General features: G+C 32.6%; 2 protein-coding genes across 20 annotated transcripts in view; one reads left to right on the top strand and one right to left on the bottom strand.

The window, feature by feature from the left end:
* Positions 1–8,876, top strand: part of LOC143230311 (uncharacterized) — a 59,711-nt gene extending 50,835 nt beyond the window's left edge. For all 4 annotated transcript variants that reach the window (XM_076463610.1, XM_076463611.1, XM_076463612.1 and 1 more), the window contains 2 exons: positions 7,185–7,286; positions 7,681–8,876. In XM_076463610.1, coding sequence (XP_076319725.1) covers positions 7,185–7,286; positions 7,681–7,758 — 180 coding nt within the window. In that variant the 3' untranslated portion in view covers positions 7,759–8,876. The remainder of the gene's footprint in view (positions 1–7,184; positions 7,287–7,680) is intronic.
* LOC143230313 (uncharacterized) overlaps positions 1–19,736 on the bottom strand; it is a 136,225-nt gene that overhangs the window by 56,671 nt on the left and 59,818 nt on the right. For 4 of the 16 annotated variants that reach the window (XM_076463621.1, XM_076463620.1, XM_076463619.1 and 1 more), the window contains one exon: positions 8,903–11,739. The exons of the other annotated variants lie outside the window; for them this stretch is intronic. In XM_076463621.1, coding sequence (XP_076319736.1) covers positions 11,579–11,739 — 161 coding nt within the window. In that variant the 3' untranslated portion in view covers positions 8,903–11,578. Of the gene's footprint in view, positions 1–8,902; positions 11,740–19,736 lie in introns of those variants that run through there. 16 annotated transcript variants of the gene reach the window in all.

Raw genomic sequence — 19,736 nt, 5'->3', positions numbered from 1 at the left:
AAGTGAAATATCAGCATAAGTGGTAAAGGGTAAAAGGCTACAGAGTCATCATAAGATTCACCCAGACCCCAACCACACAAACTTCCACATCTCACTGTCTAAATGAACAAACCTTCACTATGACCTGAAGAAGCATGAAATCCAACAAACTGAACTGAGAATTATGGGCCAAAGCAGCCAATCTAAAACTTAAAAAATGTTGCATGTAAGCCCCCAGAATTGCAAAGGGAAGGCAAGCAACACCCAATTCGACAATTCTTCTTCCCAGTCTGAAGAAGCACAGGATGCAAGAAACTGAACTTGGGATTATGGAGCCAATTAACACCTCGCTCACCCTGCAGAAACAAGTCATCCTAAATGGGATTACAAACTGAAATCCTGAATCCTCAACCTGGTAGGCAAGGTCACACCTTCTGCCCCCAGAATTATGAGGAGGATGTGGAACAAAGGAAATTCAACCAATGGCACTGGAAGTTATGCTCCCTATAAGGAATTACAAGGAGTTGAAGACCCTCTTCCATGATCACCAAAAGAAAGATAATGACCAAAATGAGGAGCTATATACCACTCAACAGGATAGTGAAGATCCATCTCTGAACCAGAATTATGAGGAAGCTCCCACATAGGCTGCTCCTGCTCCTACCATATATCTGAGAAAATCATTCAGGGTTATTGATTAGTTATTAGAGTGGAATAATGAGTACAAGCATAACTTAAGAGGAATAAACATCTGTCCACCACTTTATCGACTTGAAACTGGGAGTGGTAAGGATTCCCATGCTCCACTAGGAGAAATGGGATGGGAGATACTCATGCTCAGGAGTTCAAAGGAATGATGCTTCCAAGACAGTGCAATAGGTGAACCATGTTCCCTGTTTTGAGAAGCAAACCAATTCTGATTTGCACAAATCAAGGGTTAGCTGGGATGGGTAAAGTCTCTTTATGCTATATTCATAATAGTCTATGAATGGTAGTCCAGTATCATATAGGATATTTGATACAGAACAATTGTTGATCACCCAAAAGGACCAAGGTAGTCTTATAGAACACCCTATCTTAACTGAACTTGTTCTTACCAGGGTTATAGTTATTAGTTGACTTGTAGCTAGTGCAGATTTGTAAAAGTATACCTAATAAGGAAACACACACTGAATGGGATACAAATGAGAATGACAAGAAGGTCCCTGAGAAGGAAAAGGAATAGAATAGCGCAAAAGAAATGAGGTTACTCAGCTCTGGCACAATTGAGTCAGAGCATGTAGAATAGCCACAACGGTAGCAAAACCTCATCCAAGGAGGAGACTGCTAAATCATGTGAATAGCATGATATAAAGGTGTTAGACATATTGTCCACATATCAGTATGTACAATTTCTTTCAGTAGGAAATGCAACTGAGCATTATGCTCAGTTCCAAAGGGCTACTAAGGAGAGTGATATATGTCTAACTTTATTAGATGAAATGGTAAGTCTCAAATCCTCCAGTAAAAGACCAGAATAAGCTATTTCAACTGACAAATCCAACTTGTCAAAGGACAGCAGATAAGTTGTGTGGTACCAAAGGACTCGAATGAATAAATACCAGGTTACTTGTGCCCCTAGGTGCTTCAGTGTGCTACTTATAACATTGGAGAGTCCAACCAGGACATAAAAGACAATCCAGATCCAAATGATCATCTAAATGGGAAATAGAGGGAAGACAAATAGAAAAGAAAACCTTATCTCCTTCTCTAACTGCTGCAGTTTTAGGTAAAATGAACCTGTCCAGATACAACAGAACATATTTGGAATGGTCCAGTATCTTGTGAACATGAAGTGCAAACATATCTGAACCTTGGCACCCACTAACCAATAACAGGAGAAAGTATGTTTTAAATGAAAGATGATATAGTGAACATGACCTCAAAGGTTCAAAAGATCCAGGTGAAAATATCCAACAAAGGGCAAGAAACAACTTCATATGCAAAAACGGCTCGTTTGGGTTGAGAAAATATTTTACATAGAAGAGCGAACAACGTTTCGACCTTCTTCGGTCATCGTCAGGTTCACAAAGAAAGAGGTAACTGACCGGAAGCTGACCACATGTTTGAAAGGGGTTGTGTAACTGTGTGTCGAAATGTAGAGGGCGGTATTAGATGTTTGAATATATAATTTTATTTATTTTATTATATTAATATAGGTATAAAGGCGTTCCTTTATATTGGTTTATTTTGGGTTTAAGTTGTTGTATAAGTAAGGCTTCTTTAATTTTGCGTTTGTTTCTTTATTTAGTATTTGAGTGTTTTCTATGGTTATGTAGTGTTTATTTGACTTGCAGTGTTCGAAAACGTGTGAAGGTGACTTTTTATGTTCTTTGAATCTGGTTTCCATTTTTCTACTTGTTTCTCCAATATAGAAGTCGTGGCAGTTATCACATTGTATTTTATAAATAATGTTGGTGTGGTGTTTGTCAGTGTAGTTTTACATAGTATAGACCTCAGTTTTGTGCCTGGTTTTTGAATAAATTTGGTATTAACTGGAATGTCATATTTTGTTACTAATTTTTGCCAAATGTTGGTTATTTGTTTGCTGATATCAGGAATATATGGTATACAGCAGTATATGGTTTCGTGGTTTTTTTGATTCGTGAGCTGTATTTACTTTAGTTGGTGGTTGATTTTGCTTTTGTCTAGGTGTGTGTGTATAATGTTTTCTACGGTTTGTGGAGGAAACTTATTGATGTTGATTAAGTATTGTTTTATTTTGTCTAATTCATCGTTAATTTTATCTGGTGAGCATAGTTTTATGGCTGTGTTTATTTGGTTTCTTAGTATGTTGAGTTTTTGTTTTGTTTCATGTGCTGAGTCCCAAGGAATGTATAGTCCAGTATGGGTGATTTTTTGGTGGATTTCTGTTTTGAATTGTGTGTCAGTTCTTGTAATTTTGAGGTTAAGAAATGATATTTGATTGCTTTCTTCCTGTTCACATGTGAAGTTAATGTTGGGATGTATAGAGTTAATGTGATTGAAAAAATTAAGTATGTGTTCTGTAGATTTGAATCCATAACCGTGTCATCTACATATCTGTACCAGTATAGTGGTGGATGTAATGCTGTGTTAATTGCTTGTGTTTCAACTTGTGTCATAAAAATATTGGCTAGAACTGGTGATACTGGGTTGCCCATGCTTAGGCCATTTGTTTGTATATAGTTTTGGTTGTTGAACATGAAGTTTGTCTTTATCGTGGTGAATTCTATGATGGTTGCTAACTGGTTACTGGGAATTTCTATAGTTGGGTTAGGGTCTTGGATATAGAGTTCTAAGGCTATCTTGCAGGCTTCAGTGGTTGGAACTTCTGTAAAGAGGGATATAACATCGAAACTGGCCATTAAGGCTTTATGATTAAGTTGATTTAGATTAGACTTGAAATTAAAAGAGTCTTTGATGAATGAGCTGGCTGATGTTACATATTTGGAGAATGCCCATGCTATGTATTTACCAAGATTGTAATTAAACGATTCATATGTGGACATTATTGGTTGTAATGGACAATCTGGTTTATGAGGTTTGGGGATGCCGTATATTTGCGGTGTGCGTGAGTCGGTTTTACGTAGGTAGGAATAAAGTGTTTGTGAAACTGTGTTGGCTTTTTTCATTTGTAGTAGTAATTTGTTCAGTTGCGTCTCGTGTGTCTTTGTTGGATTTGTATGTATTGGTTTAAATTTGTTCATGTCTGATAAGATGTTATTCATTTTTTGGATGTATTCATTCATGTTCATTATGACTATAGCGTTACCTTTATCTGCTTTTAGAATTTTTATGTTTTTGTCTTGTTTTAGGTTTTTAATGGAATTAATGTCTCTTTTTGTGAGGTTGTTTTTTAGTTTTCTGTTTCATGAAATTATGTTGATGGTTTTGTGAGAAAATTCTTTGAAAAAATCGTTTAAGATGTTGTTTTTAGGTGTTTCTGGAAAATATAAATTTGTAATTTTACCTGGGAAGTTTGGCTGTTGGATGTCAATAAAATTATCTAAGTTGTCTTCTTTCTGTTGGTTGTGTTTGGTTGTTTCCTTGTTTTCTTCTTTGTAGAAAGTATCACAAGTCTCCTGGGTAGGTCTTCTAAACATGTTTTGATTTCTATGGTTGGAATGTACCTAGGTGTTATTGCGAAGTTGAGTCCTTTGTTAAGTAGATGTTTCTCGTCTGTGTTTAATTGACGGTCGGATCTGTCGGAACTCAACATACTAAGAAACCAAATAAACACAGCCATAAAACTATGCTCACCAGATAAAATTAACGATGAATTAGACAAAATAAAACAATACTTCATCAACATCAATAAGTTTCCTCCACAAACCGTAGAAAACATTATACGCACACACCTAGACAAAAAGCAAAATCAACCACCAACTAAAGTAAATACAGCTCACGAATCAAAAAACCACGAAACCATATACTGCTGTATACCATATATTCCTGACATCAGCAAACAAATAACCAACATTTGGCAAAAATTAGTAACAAAATATGACATTCCAGTTAATACCAAATTTATTCAAAAACCAGGCACAAAACTTAGGTCTATACTATGTAAAAACTACACTGACAAACACCACACGAACATTATTTATAAAATACAATGTGATAACTGCCACGACTTCTATATTAGAAAAACAAGTAGAAAAATGGAAACCAGATTCAAAGAACATAAAAAGTCACCTTCACATGTTTTCGAACACTGCAAGTCAAATAAACACAACATAACCATAGAAAACACTCAAATACTAAATAAAGAAACAAATGCAAAATTAAAGAAGCCTTACTTATACAAAAACTTAAACCCAAAATAAACCAATATAAAGGAACGCCTTTATACCTATATTAATATAATAAAATAAATAAAATTATATATTCAAACATCTAATACTGCCCTCTACATTTCGACACACAGTTACACAACCCCTTTCAAACATGTGGTCAGCTTCCGGTCAGTTACCTCTTTCTTTGTGAACCTGACGATGACCGAAGAAGGTCGAAACGTTGTTCGCTCTTCTATGTAAAATATTTTCTCAACCCAAACGAGCCGTTTTTGCATATAAATTTCTCGACAAGTGGGGTTCTCGACATCACTGAAGAAACAACTTCATTGTAAAAAAGGAGGCAGGAAGAGGGGACTGGGATGAGAAATGTCAATGACCACTCACCAAATGCCCATCTTTTTTAGTACTACAAATAGCCAAAAATATGAACTCTTAATAGAGGAGGTGAAGTATTCTATGGCCACTTTGTGTAGAAGATCCTGGATGGCTTGTGCTTGACAGTTAGAACTAAAAGGGTCCGTGGGGAATAGAAAACCAACTGGTATGGGAGATACACAAGAAGGAGATGTGAACTGAATGATTAACTTGCTCCTTAGAATTTGAATGACCCACTGATCTGTGGTGAATGTCTCCCACACTGACACAAATCCCCTGAAATGAGACCCCATCAGACCTGACCCCATAAGGTAGTCTGCAACACCAAAACCTGCACTCCATTCAGAAGGAGGATCCCTGCTGGGAAGGTCAAAATTACCCTTGTGTTCCAGTGGATTGTGGCATGGAAGAAGGATTCTGAAAAATTGAATGGGAGATGCAGTAATTCATCCTGTAGAAGAATTGTGGGACAGTTGAAAAGGCAATATTGAAATTGAAGAATGAAGATGAAATACATAAACACAAGATTCCATGGAGTCTAGAATTTGCACAAAAATAAACTGTCTAAAAAAAGAACTTTTTCTCTGAGATCTCTAACAGCCAATGTAGGGAAGTGAACTCTCTCCAGTAAGCCATTTCTTTCGAAAAGATCCGAGCAACAAATCAACCAAAATACCAAGAAGAGAGCAGAAGTTGATAACATGACCAAAGTGGAAGTCAATAGATGACTAAGATCCTCTGAAATTTGAGTAGAGGGTCTATTATATGTCTCAGGCAACAACTGCACAGATGATAAATGCAGAACTGTTGTGACACACAAATTCTGGTAAACTGAGACTGTTTAATATTAACAGTGGCATCTGATCTAGAACCCCAAATAGAAAGTCGATGGTCTAACCTTTGAGATTCCAAATAAGGATTCTTCAGGCGATGAAAAACTAAAGCATGCTGATCCAATAAACAAGGAGAACAAGGCATGGCAGTCCCCTCTCCTCAATTGATCTGCAAATATTTTTGGCATGAACAGTAATGTATGACATAGGGAGAAGAACCTAGTAATCAGTTAATCTAGTTTCTCCCAATAAAGAATATAAAGATTCATAAACCATATAAAAGCATTACAAACATGTAATGTTTGACATAGGGAGAAGAACCTAGTAATCAGTTAATCTAGTCTCTCCAAATAAAGAATATGAAGATTCATAAACCATATAAAAGCATTACAAACATGATGTATTATTTGTTAAAAGCATGCAGGAGATGGAATATCTGTTCAAGATTTGTGAGTAGCTGTCTCAGCAAAGGAAGGTGCCAAAAATATGGTATAAATTCTCATTAGTCCACTCTTGAGCTCCCACAAATACATCTTCATAGCATCAAGAAACAGAGCATTAGACCATATGTAAAATTTTATCTCTTTGCACATAAGAACCTGTATGTCCTCTTCAGAAAGTGGTTTCCCCTTGATACTTGCAAGGTGGTAGAGGAAGGGCATCAGGTGGCTCTGTATCTCAAGTATGAATGTTAGTATTCATATTGGAAAAATGACCCCAAGACTTTATTAACCATAAGATAAAAAAAACTAAAAAAAAAACTGAAGCAACATGAAAAACCTAAAATAATTCAAAACAAAATGCTACAAATGTAGTAATAGCAGTGAAGAAAAAACCCATAGCAAACACTTAAGACCATAATGAAAATTGAATAAGAAAGAATAAAGGGAAATTTAGATCAGATCAGACACAGAGGGTGCACTGATATCACTAATGATGATATAGTGGGTTATGGAAGAAAGAAGGTAGAATTCATACTGATGCTAAGCTTCGTCAAGAGAAGCTAAGGTGTAAGGAGAGGTAAGCGTGTTTTGGAAATAAAGTACATGTGAAAAAGATAAATTGGTCCACAGAATAAAAATCAACATTCTTAAACATTCCATATTTTAAAATAAAATATATGTTACATATATGTTACCTTTTCTATGTGTGTATTCTAATAATGAAATATTTCTTACAGATGGGGAGGACACCTCTTCACTATGCAATGGCTACATTTAATGTTACTAAAATTGCCCGCATTCTGATTGAGGCTGGAGCCCTGCGAACCACACGAGATGTGGTATGTTAATCTATTTTTTCCAGTTTTTTTATCAACTTTTTTACTCAGGCATACATTAAAAAAGATAACAAAATAAGTGATGTAAATGATCAAACAAAATTATGCAAGATATCTACAAACAAATGATGCATAGCATACAGTGTATTAGACTTGATTAGCAGGAAAAGTAGCTTATTAGTACAAAAAGTATGGTTACAGAAAAAATAATTATATAAACGGATAATATACGGCATAGTTAGAATTACTACATATCAGTAAGTCTAACGGAATTACAAAGAAATTTACTGAAAACTTAAAAACAGTTTACTAAAAAAAAATCAGTCACCTACTAAGGCTAAATTTTGAGATTAAAAAGGTTTTGATACTAAAATATTTATTTCTTTTTCTTTTCAAGAAAATGCAGTCTGTAAGCCACTATTATATTGAAGCAGACGAAATCCGCAAGTTGACAAGAGAAGAACACCAGTCATAGCTAGTAAGCCAAAGCAGAAGCCCAATGACAACATACAGCTAAAACTGTAGATCAAGAAATCAACTCATAACCAACAATATATTTTCTTAAATTCACTAAACCAGCATGTAGTAATCATGTGTAACATTTATCAATAGTTTTATGTTAGCTTGCAGTTGTTATTGTATTGTATCTTCATTTCTGTTACTCATAAAGAACCAAAATAACGTGCAACTTCTATTACAGTAAAACTAACAAATTTAAGTAAATATTATTACAACTCGCTGTGCTAGGCTTTGGGCATATTCACTATTTATGTCATATCATGATCGTAGTTGTATGTGTGATAAATGTCTGATGCATTCAACCCAAACATAGCTCCTAAACAGATAAGATGTTACGAAAATTTCATTAGACATCCCCGCATGTTAGGTACTTATACTATACTAAAATATGAGCTCCACAGTTTAGAGTGGAACCATTAAAATGCATTTGTGATAAAGAGAAAATGATAGCTGCATTAGTTTTCAGTTCAAACATCTGTACAAACTTTCTAAAAACTTTTAATATTTCTTTTATCCCATACTTAAATTATGATTTAACTGATAATTTGCAGTAAACATAAATTAGTCTAATTAAAAAAGTTTGTATAATTTTTAACAGTTCCTTCAACAAAATTAACAATTCTGTTACTTCAAACCTTTCTTTAAAAATTCATACGTACTTTGAGCATAGTTTAAACATTTTTTAAAATAGTCTTTGGCAATTGATAAATATCACTTAATATCTATATGCAATTACTTGTGTAAGGAAATATTTTATGCATCTATGCTATCCAATGTAGCCAAATGCATAGAAAAGTATTTTTGAAATAATTGTCACTGCTTATAAAATTTTATTTACACATTGAAAACACATATTTATAAGTTATTAAATACATTTAAATATACACAATATATAATGTTATATTTTAATCAATAGTTATTTTAAGGGCTGTTAATGATATAAGTAGAACTAAAAAGTGTATACCTATTCTATAATAGGAAATTGTGTTAAAATGGCCAGTAAAATGTTCTATATATTTACACGTTTCAAACCTATAATAGTTTGTTTTCAAACTGTGCTGAGGAAACAGCGTATCACATAATAAAAATATTAAACATTATTTTCAAATGTCATCTTTATTAATTTGCATGTTTTGCATCCATACAAAAGAGTAACACATATATAAATAGAGTGGGGGCTAAATACATCTGCACTTCAAGTATTCGAGCATTTAAGGTTTCTACCCATGAATATGTGGACCATCATTTCACAAACACCTTTTTTTTTTTTTTTTCAGTGTTGCATCATAGGTAATATGGCCATCTAGGTAATACATCACAATAAATATGTTTACAGTGCTTCTGATTGTAACTACCTCAACATTAGACAATAAGTGGAGAAAATATGCAGTATGATACCATAATTTATTTACAAGGTGATTTACGCCTATCACAAAATGTGTGGCATTCTGATTCACCAATATTCAACAAGTAACTATCAAGACCTTGAATGAATAGCTAATTAAGGAAATATTTACCACAACAATAAAATGTACATGGATACTACAAGAATGAAGAATTAAAGCACAGTGTAAAGTAACGATAAAATTCTAGTACAACTAAAACAACCAAATCCAAAGAGTATTGAATAATACTAGTTATTACAAAATGAGTTAGCCCATGGTTACAAAACTTGAACCAAGAAAAAAAAACGAACATAAAACACTTATAAAATTTATAAGCATAAAATTACTCACAATTATATAAAACAAATTATAACTCAAAATAAATAAAATGTAAAATGGAATTAATCTGAAAAATAATTAGTACAATCAACTTAAACTTTAATCAGTTAAAAACTAGTAAGACACAGGATGATAATTTGGAATTTTGTGGAGATGTTATATTATAGATGGATTTCAATAATAGAAGTAATGTTGCACATATTTAGTCATTATTACATTAATAAATAGAAAGTTTAACTCATTAAAAGTAATATAGTAATACTGAACTACTATCCATAAATTTTAAGGCTGAAAAATGGCAGCAAATTGTAAAATTTTAAAGGATATGGCAATTCTTAAATGTGTAAAAAATTGCATAAATAATGAAAAAAATTAAACATATGGAGAGAAAGGTATATAAAATTAATCTGCATGCCAATGAAAACTATTCATATTTAATTCAATTTTCATTTCACAAGTTACCTAAAAGACTGCCATTGAACTACTGATATAAACAGAATAAAATCACCATAAAACAGGTTTTATATATTCAAAACACATTGGTAATGAAACATTAACAACAGAAATCCCACAACCACATAAAAACTTGGGGTACCAGCATTCAGTGTGCTTTTTTTTTTTTTACAGCTTTTTCAGTCACATTCCACTAAAACCACAACTAACAGTACAAAGTTTCAGAAAGGATTTTGTTGCTAACAAGAAAGATACTTTGATATTTCAACCAAGTTTTTTTAGTATTAATCTACAAAAAAAATTAGATTACACCCTTAAAAATTGTTTCCTAAAACTGTTTGAATATCAATGTGAAAATTAAACTACCTTTTGCACATCATAATTTTATCAACTTTCACATAGAATGAAAAATTGAAATGGCACTTTTTCCAAAAGAAAAATTTAAGAAAATAAAGTTTTATAACAAATATTTATGTAACTTGGCAAAACTCCATAATTACAAAACTAATGGAGAACGAGAAAATTGTGCATTTCAAAAATATGTTATTTATTCATGACCACAGTTTCATAGTAAAGATACCTGATGATGCCTTTACAGCCAAACCTTGTTCATAAATAAATGATGTATTTGTGAAGTGCATAATTGTCTTGTTCTTCCTCAATTTTGTAAAAACATTTAGTTTATCACAATGCAAAACAACATTAGCTAGAATTCATGGTGAATAAAACAAAACTGTACACAATTTTTATAAAATCAAATAAGAGTATTTTCCACGTAAGTACACATCACTTTATTTATTTCTAATAACACATCACTGATACCTGAAAATGTATTTCACATTAATACATCATCTCTATACACAGAATAGCATGATCCTTCATATATATGCCTGTAAGATTGGATGCTGCTAGCCTTGAGTTAACTTTTACTGAAAAATCACATGATTAACGTGAACTGTGTTGATCCAGCACCCAAACAGCTAGGAATTGATAAATGGAAAGGGTCTCTCTCCTTTGCTCCACCTGACGTAGTAATGGAGAATTCACAGTGGAGAGACTCAGAGAGGTATCTAGATCCCCATCAGATTCCTGATGAAAAGGTCTTTTACTGGAGATAGTGCAACAGGTGACAACATTTTGAAAAGCTGGCAAATTAGATCCAATGAATTGGGCAGTAACTTCCTTGGTAATGGCTTTTTCTATGATAGTTGGTGGAATGGTTTGGTCTGTTTCAAGCAACAGAATAAGTTTAATACCATAAGGATACCTCTAGTGCTTTTCCAGAACACCACCTTTCACCAGTAGGTTTAGTAATGCCAGGGCTGATGGGTTGAGCACATTCTCTGTTATCCCTAGCCCAGGTCTAGATTATTTATTAGGCACTGTGTCTAGGGCCTATGAAAACTATAGGTCCATGAAAATTTTCCTTAAAAGTTAATTTTTGATTTAAATCATATGGCTAGTTAGGCCTACGAATAGAAAGTGCCCAGGCCCTACAATTGTCTTGAACTGGCACTACCCCTAACCCTATGCAAATTTTGGGATATAAGCATATCCTGTGAGGCAAAACCTGGTGAGATCCTGTAAGAGTGGGAATGATTAAAAAGCAAATGTACTTTCTCTTCTCAAGTAGTGTATAGACTGAAGAACAGCAACCAGAATGTGTAAAATTCCCAAAGGAAATGAAACAGCCAGATGATGAAAATAAGAGGAGACAAAAATGTGCAGATTACTCCACATGATCGTCTGAAGAATCTCATCTAGGGGATCAGGGAAAATGAAAACATAATAATATGATAGGTGATGAATTTGATGCAAGAAAATATAAGCATTAATATTTACAGAAGGATATACTATCAAAAGTACTCATTAGACACATCTTGTAAGAGTATGAGGTGATAAGTCCATGGAGGAAGAGGGGTCCCAAAGCAGGAAAAAAATGAAGTGAAATCCAGAAATGAAACTTCACACTAAATAAGACTGCATAGTTCAAACTGGACAAAGAAGACAATCAGACAAGTTAAACAGAGAGTTAAGAGATGAAAGTGAGGGAAATAAGATTGAGAAAAGAACAATCATTCTCCCCTCCCATGCAGAAAAAAAGAGAAAATAAGTATGGTGAAAGAGAGTACGGGGAGCATCAATGACATATACATCCAACTGATGGTGACCATAAGTGAGGAGAAGTAAATAAATTCATTGTGTGGGAAAGCATGAAAAGTAGACATTAGAAAGGACAAAAAGGTCATGTAGGTAAGGAGGATGAACATAGGTAGTAGTTGTTCAACTACTATCTGGCAAAGAAAATAAAATAAAGTAATCTTGAGAATTGGTTTAGTGTTGTAAAAAATGACTAGAAAAAAAACAACACTGAATAAATAAAGAGACAGAAAACTACCAATCAAGCTGCAAACAGTGTATGTGCTGCATCTTGCTCTTCTAGTGTAAGAATGTACATGCAACTACATAAACAAATTACCCAAAGTTGCTGCTACTGTCTGGGTTATAAATCAGATTCAATTCCAAAAGCCAACTAATGCATTAGATCAGTCTAAAATTAGGTCTACAACTCAAAAGCAGCAACTAATTCTTCCCAGTGACAACTTGACTTCTGATACAAGTTAAACTTAATCCAAATAAAGAGACTTATATTCATGTAATTAATAAAACAGTTGTCTTAATATCAAAATTTATTGTAATGAACAAAACAGTCATGTAAAACTACCTCATTGAAATATAACACTGAAATAAATCATTTAGTAATGTTCATAAAGTTTAAAAATAATTATATGAATCTTGCATATATTTCTAAACTGTTGGATAATAACAAACACACAAAGCTTCCTTTCAGCCTCAACAAACTAGTAAATGAGATTTAACTTTACTAAAACAGTTATAAAATCCAGAGTATATCAGTTGCCATAACTTCAGAATAGTCCATTCTAACACCAATGAAAAAAAAAAAAAAGCTGAAAGAAAACTGACCCAGTATGATTCTTACTGTGTGGTAATGACTTTTTCTATCAGTCCTTATTTTAATTCTTCTATCTATAAATAACCACATGCTAATGAATTTCTCAGTTTTGAACTAAACCTAATGTATCTTTTACCAACCTCAAGCATACACAAAATACACCATTTTTCTTTTTTTTTTTGTGCATGGTCTAAGCTAATAATTGTGATCTTCACTACATAATAATCAAATTAAATTCTTTACTTACCTGAACAATTATATGTTGACTCCTATGTACTTTGAGTATGTAATCACATATACATAAACTGTATATGTTGCACTAACTGACACATATATTTCAATGTTACATATTACACATTTTGTTACCATTAACCAGAAACTGGAGCAAATACATGGTTTTTAACCACCATTTATTAACTTAGAACAAATTTAACTCAAATTATATTACAAGAGTAAAAGTAATACAGATGGAAATCAGCAAAAATATCCAATCATATCTAGATTATATGTTATACATTCAGTCCAATGTACTGCAAGTGCCATTCACAGCAAAATTACCTTCACCATCATGAAACTCCACCTAGCTTAAATCATTGTTCTCTCTACTAGTATTGCCTTTTAAGGACTGGGCAAATAACATCAAATTAAACAATAACAATAACAACAAAATTACTCAAAACAAGCCCAGAAAAATGATACACATTTCACCAAGTTTTATGTACTAATCATGTCAATTTTTCATGCTGTGTTACAGCACAACATCCTTATTTCATTTTAGAGAGACAGGTTTTAGACCAACAAACCAACAAGTACAATTCAAACTATGATCTACAATGAGATCACATCTAACATGCAAAATTAGCCACGAAGTTTATACATTCAAATATCCACTAAAATTAGCCATAAAGTTTTACTTAAGTGCTTAAAAAAATACAGACAGAAAACTCATTTCAGTCTATTGGCAGGCATTTCCAAAACTCATGAATATTCACAACAAATCACCAAGATTACAGGATTTTTTGACCATTGAATTTTTAATCAACTGTCAATCCTAGCTGTTTTTAAAGCAGTTAATCACAACCTAAATGATTAGGAGGCCAATGTTAACATATCAGCCAATGCTTATAGAAGTAAAACTGTCCCTTCAGTGGCATTTCCTCATTTGATTCCTCATGAACTATCATATATATGTGTACTGCCAATTTATAACTCATCAATGTTAGATTCCAGATAATACAATACAGTGATCCCAAGATCAGTCAACTTGTTCCTCAAGACTTTAATTTGTCACACACAGCTTCAGTTTGCAAACACATTTAAGGTGCTATATGCTATGTGACTGAGTTGTTGCCATACAAAATAAGTCCAGTCAAGGCTTACGTTCTGATTTTGCAAGCACATAAGATAATCACACCTAGTCACAAAGATTACTAATTACTAATTTGTAGTAAAATTACTTATCACATACAACTCCTTTAATCATATGTTGATACACAAATTCATATGAAATAGACACTACAGAATAAAGACAGTCCAAATGTTCCTGTGAACATTGTAATATATTTGCACTGCACAGTGGGCCACCATCAGATTTAGAGCACTATGGATTTTTGTTCCTAATTAAAAGTAAAAAAAGCAAAATATATGTGAATTACAAATACCAAACCATGTAACTTAAAGTTAACTCAGTAGGAAACCACTGTAAATCTCAAATAATTAAAATTTTGAAACACCATTTGATACAATGTTGAGGAAAAGAATAAAGTTATTTCAAGCACAGGTGTTTAGAGAGAGCTGCTGCACAAGGAGGTTGTGTTGCCTTTCTGTTGGTGGAGGGCTATCATTATATGATGATGTCATCATACAAATCTCATAGGCAGATATTCAAAGGAATCACGTTATCATTTTGGAAGTACACCAAATAGCAAGAATGAAATTAATAATGGAGTTGAAGCTTTAAAAACAGTCATCTATACCACAGAGAAGATGTAGGTTAAGTGAATTAAAAATTATAGCAATAAACTATATTTATCTTATTGAAAAAGAAAAAAAGAACAAACTTCATATTATGACAAATAGTACTTCATCTGATGACACTAATAGTTCCTCTTATATTAGACAAAGATTAAATCTGTTCTAATGTGTGAGATAGGTTTAAAGTGATGATTTATAAAATACAACTTTAGTTTATTTAATAATTAACAAATGTAATGAGTGTTGAAGCAAAATAATACTATTATAATTAAACTATAGTAAAAGTGAAGAATCAGTTGAGTTGTAGAAGTGAAGTAAATCTATGATAGTATCACTACAATTAAAATATAGTAATAATGTAGTAAAACAGTTTAATTTATACTGAGTAAAATGAAAATGTAAGGTGAAAGTAATAAACTAAATAAAAGTAAAAATACAGTAAATCTGTGATAAAACTGCAATAGAAAGGACTGTTGTAAATATGAAGTAAAATTGTAATAAAAATATTCTAAAAGTATGGTAAATAGTGTAGCAATAGAGTAATACACCACTGCAGATTTAAACTCCAGTTAATCTTTTCACCACAGGTATCCTTTATTGCACAAGACACAAGATTTTATCAGGTCATACCATAAGTAATGTCGTTTTCTGGGCTAAGTTTAAATACGTATTTCTTGGCTAAATGAAGTTATTCTCAAAATCATATATGTTATATGGGATGAACTGATAGCATTAAGTGTAAGCCAGTTCATTCCTTCATTATGTTCGTTTTATTTATTTTAGAAGCCCCAGTTACCATGGAGGTGTTAGAGGAGGACCTAAGGCATATAATGTTTTACGAGTTCAGAAAAGGGAAAAGTACTACCAAAATTACATAAAGCATTCAAGAGGTGTACAACAATGATATTATGAATGTCAGGAAATGTCAAAGATGGTTCAGTAAGTTTAGAACCAGTTACTGCAGTTTGACAGGTGCAGCTTGCACTGGGCACCCTGTTGAGTTTGATAATAACCTGCTTCTAGCAACACTTGAGGAGGATTTTCCTGTAACTGTTGAATAATTAGCCCAAAAACTCAATTCACCTCCTTCCACTATCCAACAAAATTTGCAACAAATTAGTATAATTTCAAAGTTGGGAAAATGGGTACCACATGAGTTGTCAGCTGATAATTTGAGAGAATGAGTAGACATATGCACATCTCTTCACTCTTGTGAACTTGAAGCTTCGTTTCTGAGCCACTTAGTAACTGGAGATGAGAAATAAGAACTCTGTCAAAATGTTAAGTGTCACCAACAGTGGGCCAATACAGGTGAACCAGCTACACAACAGCCAAAACCAAACCTACACTCTAGGAAGGTTTTGCTAAGTGTTTGGTAGAATAAAGGTGGTGTAATACACTTTGATTTGTTACAACCAAACCAGACAATCACTACTGAGAGATACTGTCAGCAACTGGATCAACTGAACACTGCACTTAACAAAAGAGAGAGAGACCTGCTTTGGTGGATTGGAAAGGAGCTGTTTCCCAACATGGCAATGTATGTCCTCACACTGCTAGGATCACTTCCAGAAAAATTCAAGAGCTTGGCTGGGAGAAACTTTTCCATCCTTCCTATTCTCCTGATCTTGCTCCCCTCCTCCAGATTACCATCTTTTTAGGAGCTTGCAACATCATCTGAATGAAAATGGATGAGTTGAAAAAAATAACTTTTGTACGTCTTTTGTCTCAAAACCACCTGATTTTTATTAGCGTAGTATTGTTTGTCATTTGTTTTTGAATTTTGCACAGAGCCACTCAAGGGCTATCTGCACTAGCTGTCCCTAATTTAGCAGTGTAAGACTAGAGAGAAGGCAGCTAGTCATTACCACCCACTGCCAATGCTTGGGCTACTCTTTTACCAACAAATAGTGGGATTGACCGTCACATTATAATGCCCCCATGGCTGAAAAGGTGAGCATGTTTGGTGCTAGGGGTGTGCAAACCCACGACTCTTAGATTACGAGTCGCACACCTTAACCCAACTGGCCATGCCAAGCTATAGCGTAGTATTAAAAATCTTTTGAGACATTGGCAGACTGTTCTTGAAAGTGATAGAAGATACATTATTGAATAACATTGTTAATTGAGTTCCTTTTTCTCCTTTTAAATCTTAGTGTTACAAATGACATTACTCGTGAGATGACCTGAGAGCATCTTACATTTAAAACTTTATCAAACTGCTTTTTGTTTATGTTATACCAAGTAGAATAGCATAGCATCTCATTCATATTTCAAATGTATACATGCTTTAACTTCTTAACTTTACAAGGCAATATTTAAAAAAATCCTGAATTTGCCCTAAGATGATACACATGACACATTTTCTTTCAGCAAATTACCATCCCTATTTTATCCCCCATCCCTCAAAAAAAGACAAAATTACACAAATTACTCTACTAAAATTGTCATTGCTTAGAAAAATCATGTTTATTATAGTCTTTAATTTAATTTGGTTACAGAGTTAACAAATAGAAAATCAGACCCCCCCTGCCACACCCTCTCTTTCAGAATTTGTTAGTAGTTCTCTCTTACATGTAATTATACATTACCCATAACCAACAGGAAGTCAAGGTTTACATCTATCAAATGATGTACTGTATAGCGTTATGTTCTGAATGGTTAAATGTCAATTTCACTCACAGTACCAACATTATTTCTATAGGAAGGTTAATGACTATCTTAGATGCATTTGTAATGACTCTTGTTGCATAGTTAGAAAACCAGGACAATTTTCAAAGATAAGGGAATTTGTCTACATTTTGATGCAATTAGTCTGTATTGTTGGTGTAATATACACCATTTAATTTAATTAATTAGTTTTAATTAAACTAAAATTATTAAAAGCAATATTATGATTAGTATAAAAAATTAGGGCTAATTCTCTTCAACAATGAAGAACAAGAAAAAAGGAGATAGATTAAGTATTTTATTTTTTGTTTTTCATGTTTATTCTTTAGGTATAATTGGAAAAGCAACTAAAATATAAAAATAATAATACAAAAAAATGTTTCACAAGGCATGCATATGAGCAGTTCATAGGTAATGTGCTTAAATAGTAAAATGTGAACTGCACACTCTCCAAGTGATTTACAACTTATAATGGTACAGATAGTAGTTAGATATACTTCAAAAGGCAATAAAACAACAAAATTTAATTATAAATGCATGTATAATGTTACAACTTAGAGCTACTTAGGATAAACATGTGTAGTTTCATTTTTCCATTTGAAGTCATTCTTGAAAGAAAAAAAGATAACTTAGATTTATTTCAATTTTTTTTCTTGGTAGTTAAAAGATCAGTCAAGTTGATCAATTATGTTTTGAGATAGGGTGGAAAAATAACAGATGATAAAGTTTTATTGAAAAAATGTTTAAACATAATTTAGGAGGTTTTAGGGATTACACAAAGGATATTTGAGTTTTCTGAGATGAGGAAAAGTATTTTCAATTTTAATATGAAAATTGCTTTGCACTCAGGCTGTCAAAACAAATCTTTATTTTATCAAAAATAATTTGTTAAAAAATATAATATTAACTAAAAGACAGCCAAATTTTGTGAAAATATAACACTATATTGAAAGTTAGAAGTAGTAAATCTAAAAAGACTTTAAACAAGTTAGATTGACTGAGCCTGTATTGAGAGAGTTAAGATCTAAATAAATATAGCAGTAAAACTGCAATGAATACTTAAAGGGAAATTAATCAGTTGCAGACATTTTTCACAAATCTCAGTGAACTTGAATAATAGCAAAATATTGTAGTCTGAACTTAAGAGCACTTACATATATGACTCCTTAGAAGAAACCACTATGAAATACTTCTGCTAGTAAATCTAACAAAGTTGCTACATGACAATGGCAAAACAAAACTCTGTGACACAAGCTATAGCAAGATTAAACTGCACGAACTTGTTGATGGGTGCCAAAATAGTCAAACAATAAATTGAAAAGAAAGGTATCTATGTATTCAATTACAGGAATAAAAATCACTAAAAACACTTAAGTTTCAACAAGTTGACAGGAAAATATACATTTTTCACCCTTTTCTTTGAATTACCTCTTGTGTTACTAGTCTTTAACATTTGCTTAAAAAAACAAAGTTAACCTGCTTATCAAATTTGGTGAAATATGAATCGACTATTAACTTATGAGGTATTAATTGTTTCAAACTAATAAAAACAACTATTAGATATATACAACTATTTCATTTAAATTTAATAAGGTAGATATGATTTAGATAATTATGAAGCACAAATGTTAAATTTAGTACTTGTAGAAGCAATAACTTATTGCAAGTTTGTTAAAGTAACTGTTCATAAATCATTCTTGTGTAGTTCATCTGTTACGAATTGACATCATGTTATTAGAACCTTCTAAGATTTTCTTGTTTCAATTTGTAATGTTACATAATAATGTCTCATAGTTTGTAGAAAAGTCTAGACCTTAGTCAGGATATATATGCAAAAAAGTCAATGACAGATATAGTCTCATAGATCTAGACAGTGTTTGTAAATTTAGCCATAAAGTATAAAGTACAACTTTTAAAATGTAATAATCGCAAGTTTATTGTAAAAACAAAGTAGAGAAGAATAATTTGTCTTGTTAACTAGGTTCTGAAGTAATTGAACCAGTCTGTGTGGACTTTTGATATAAACGAGAACTATTTAAAGCTATGTATACAACTCTGGCTACCCATAACATAACACAAGTTAATTTGTTACTAAATGTATTGTAATTGCAATAACAGAGTAGATAAGAATAACTCATG

The sequence above is a fragment of the Tachypleus tridentatus genome, chromosome 10 (genome assembly GCF_004210375.1).
Source record: "Tachypleus tridentatus isolate NWPU-2018 chromosome 10, ASM421037v1, whole genome shotgun sequence".
In the NCBI taxonomy this organism is placed as follows: domain Eukaryota; kingdom Metazoa; phylum Arthropoda; class Merostomata; order Xiphosura; family Limulidae; genus Tachypleus; species Tachypleus tridentatus.
Note: the sequence above shows the minus strand (reverse complement) of the source record. Positions and strands in the feature narration are given on the sequence as shown.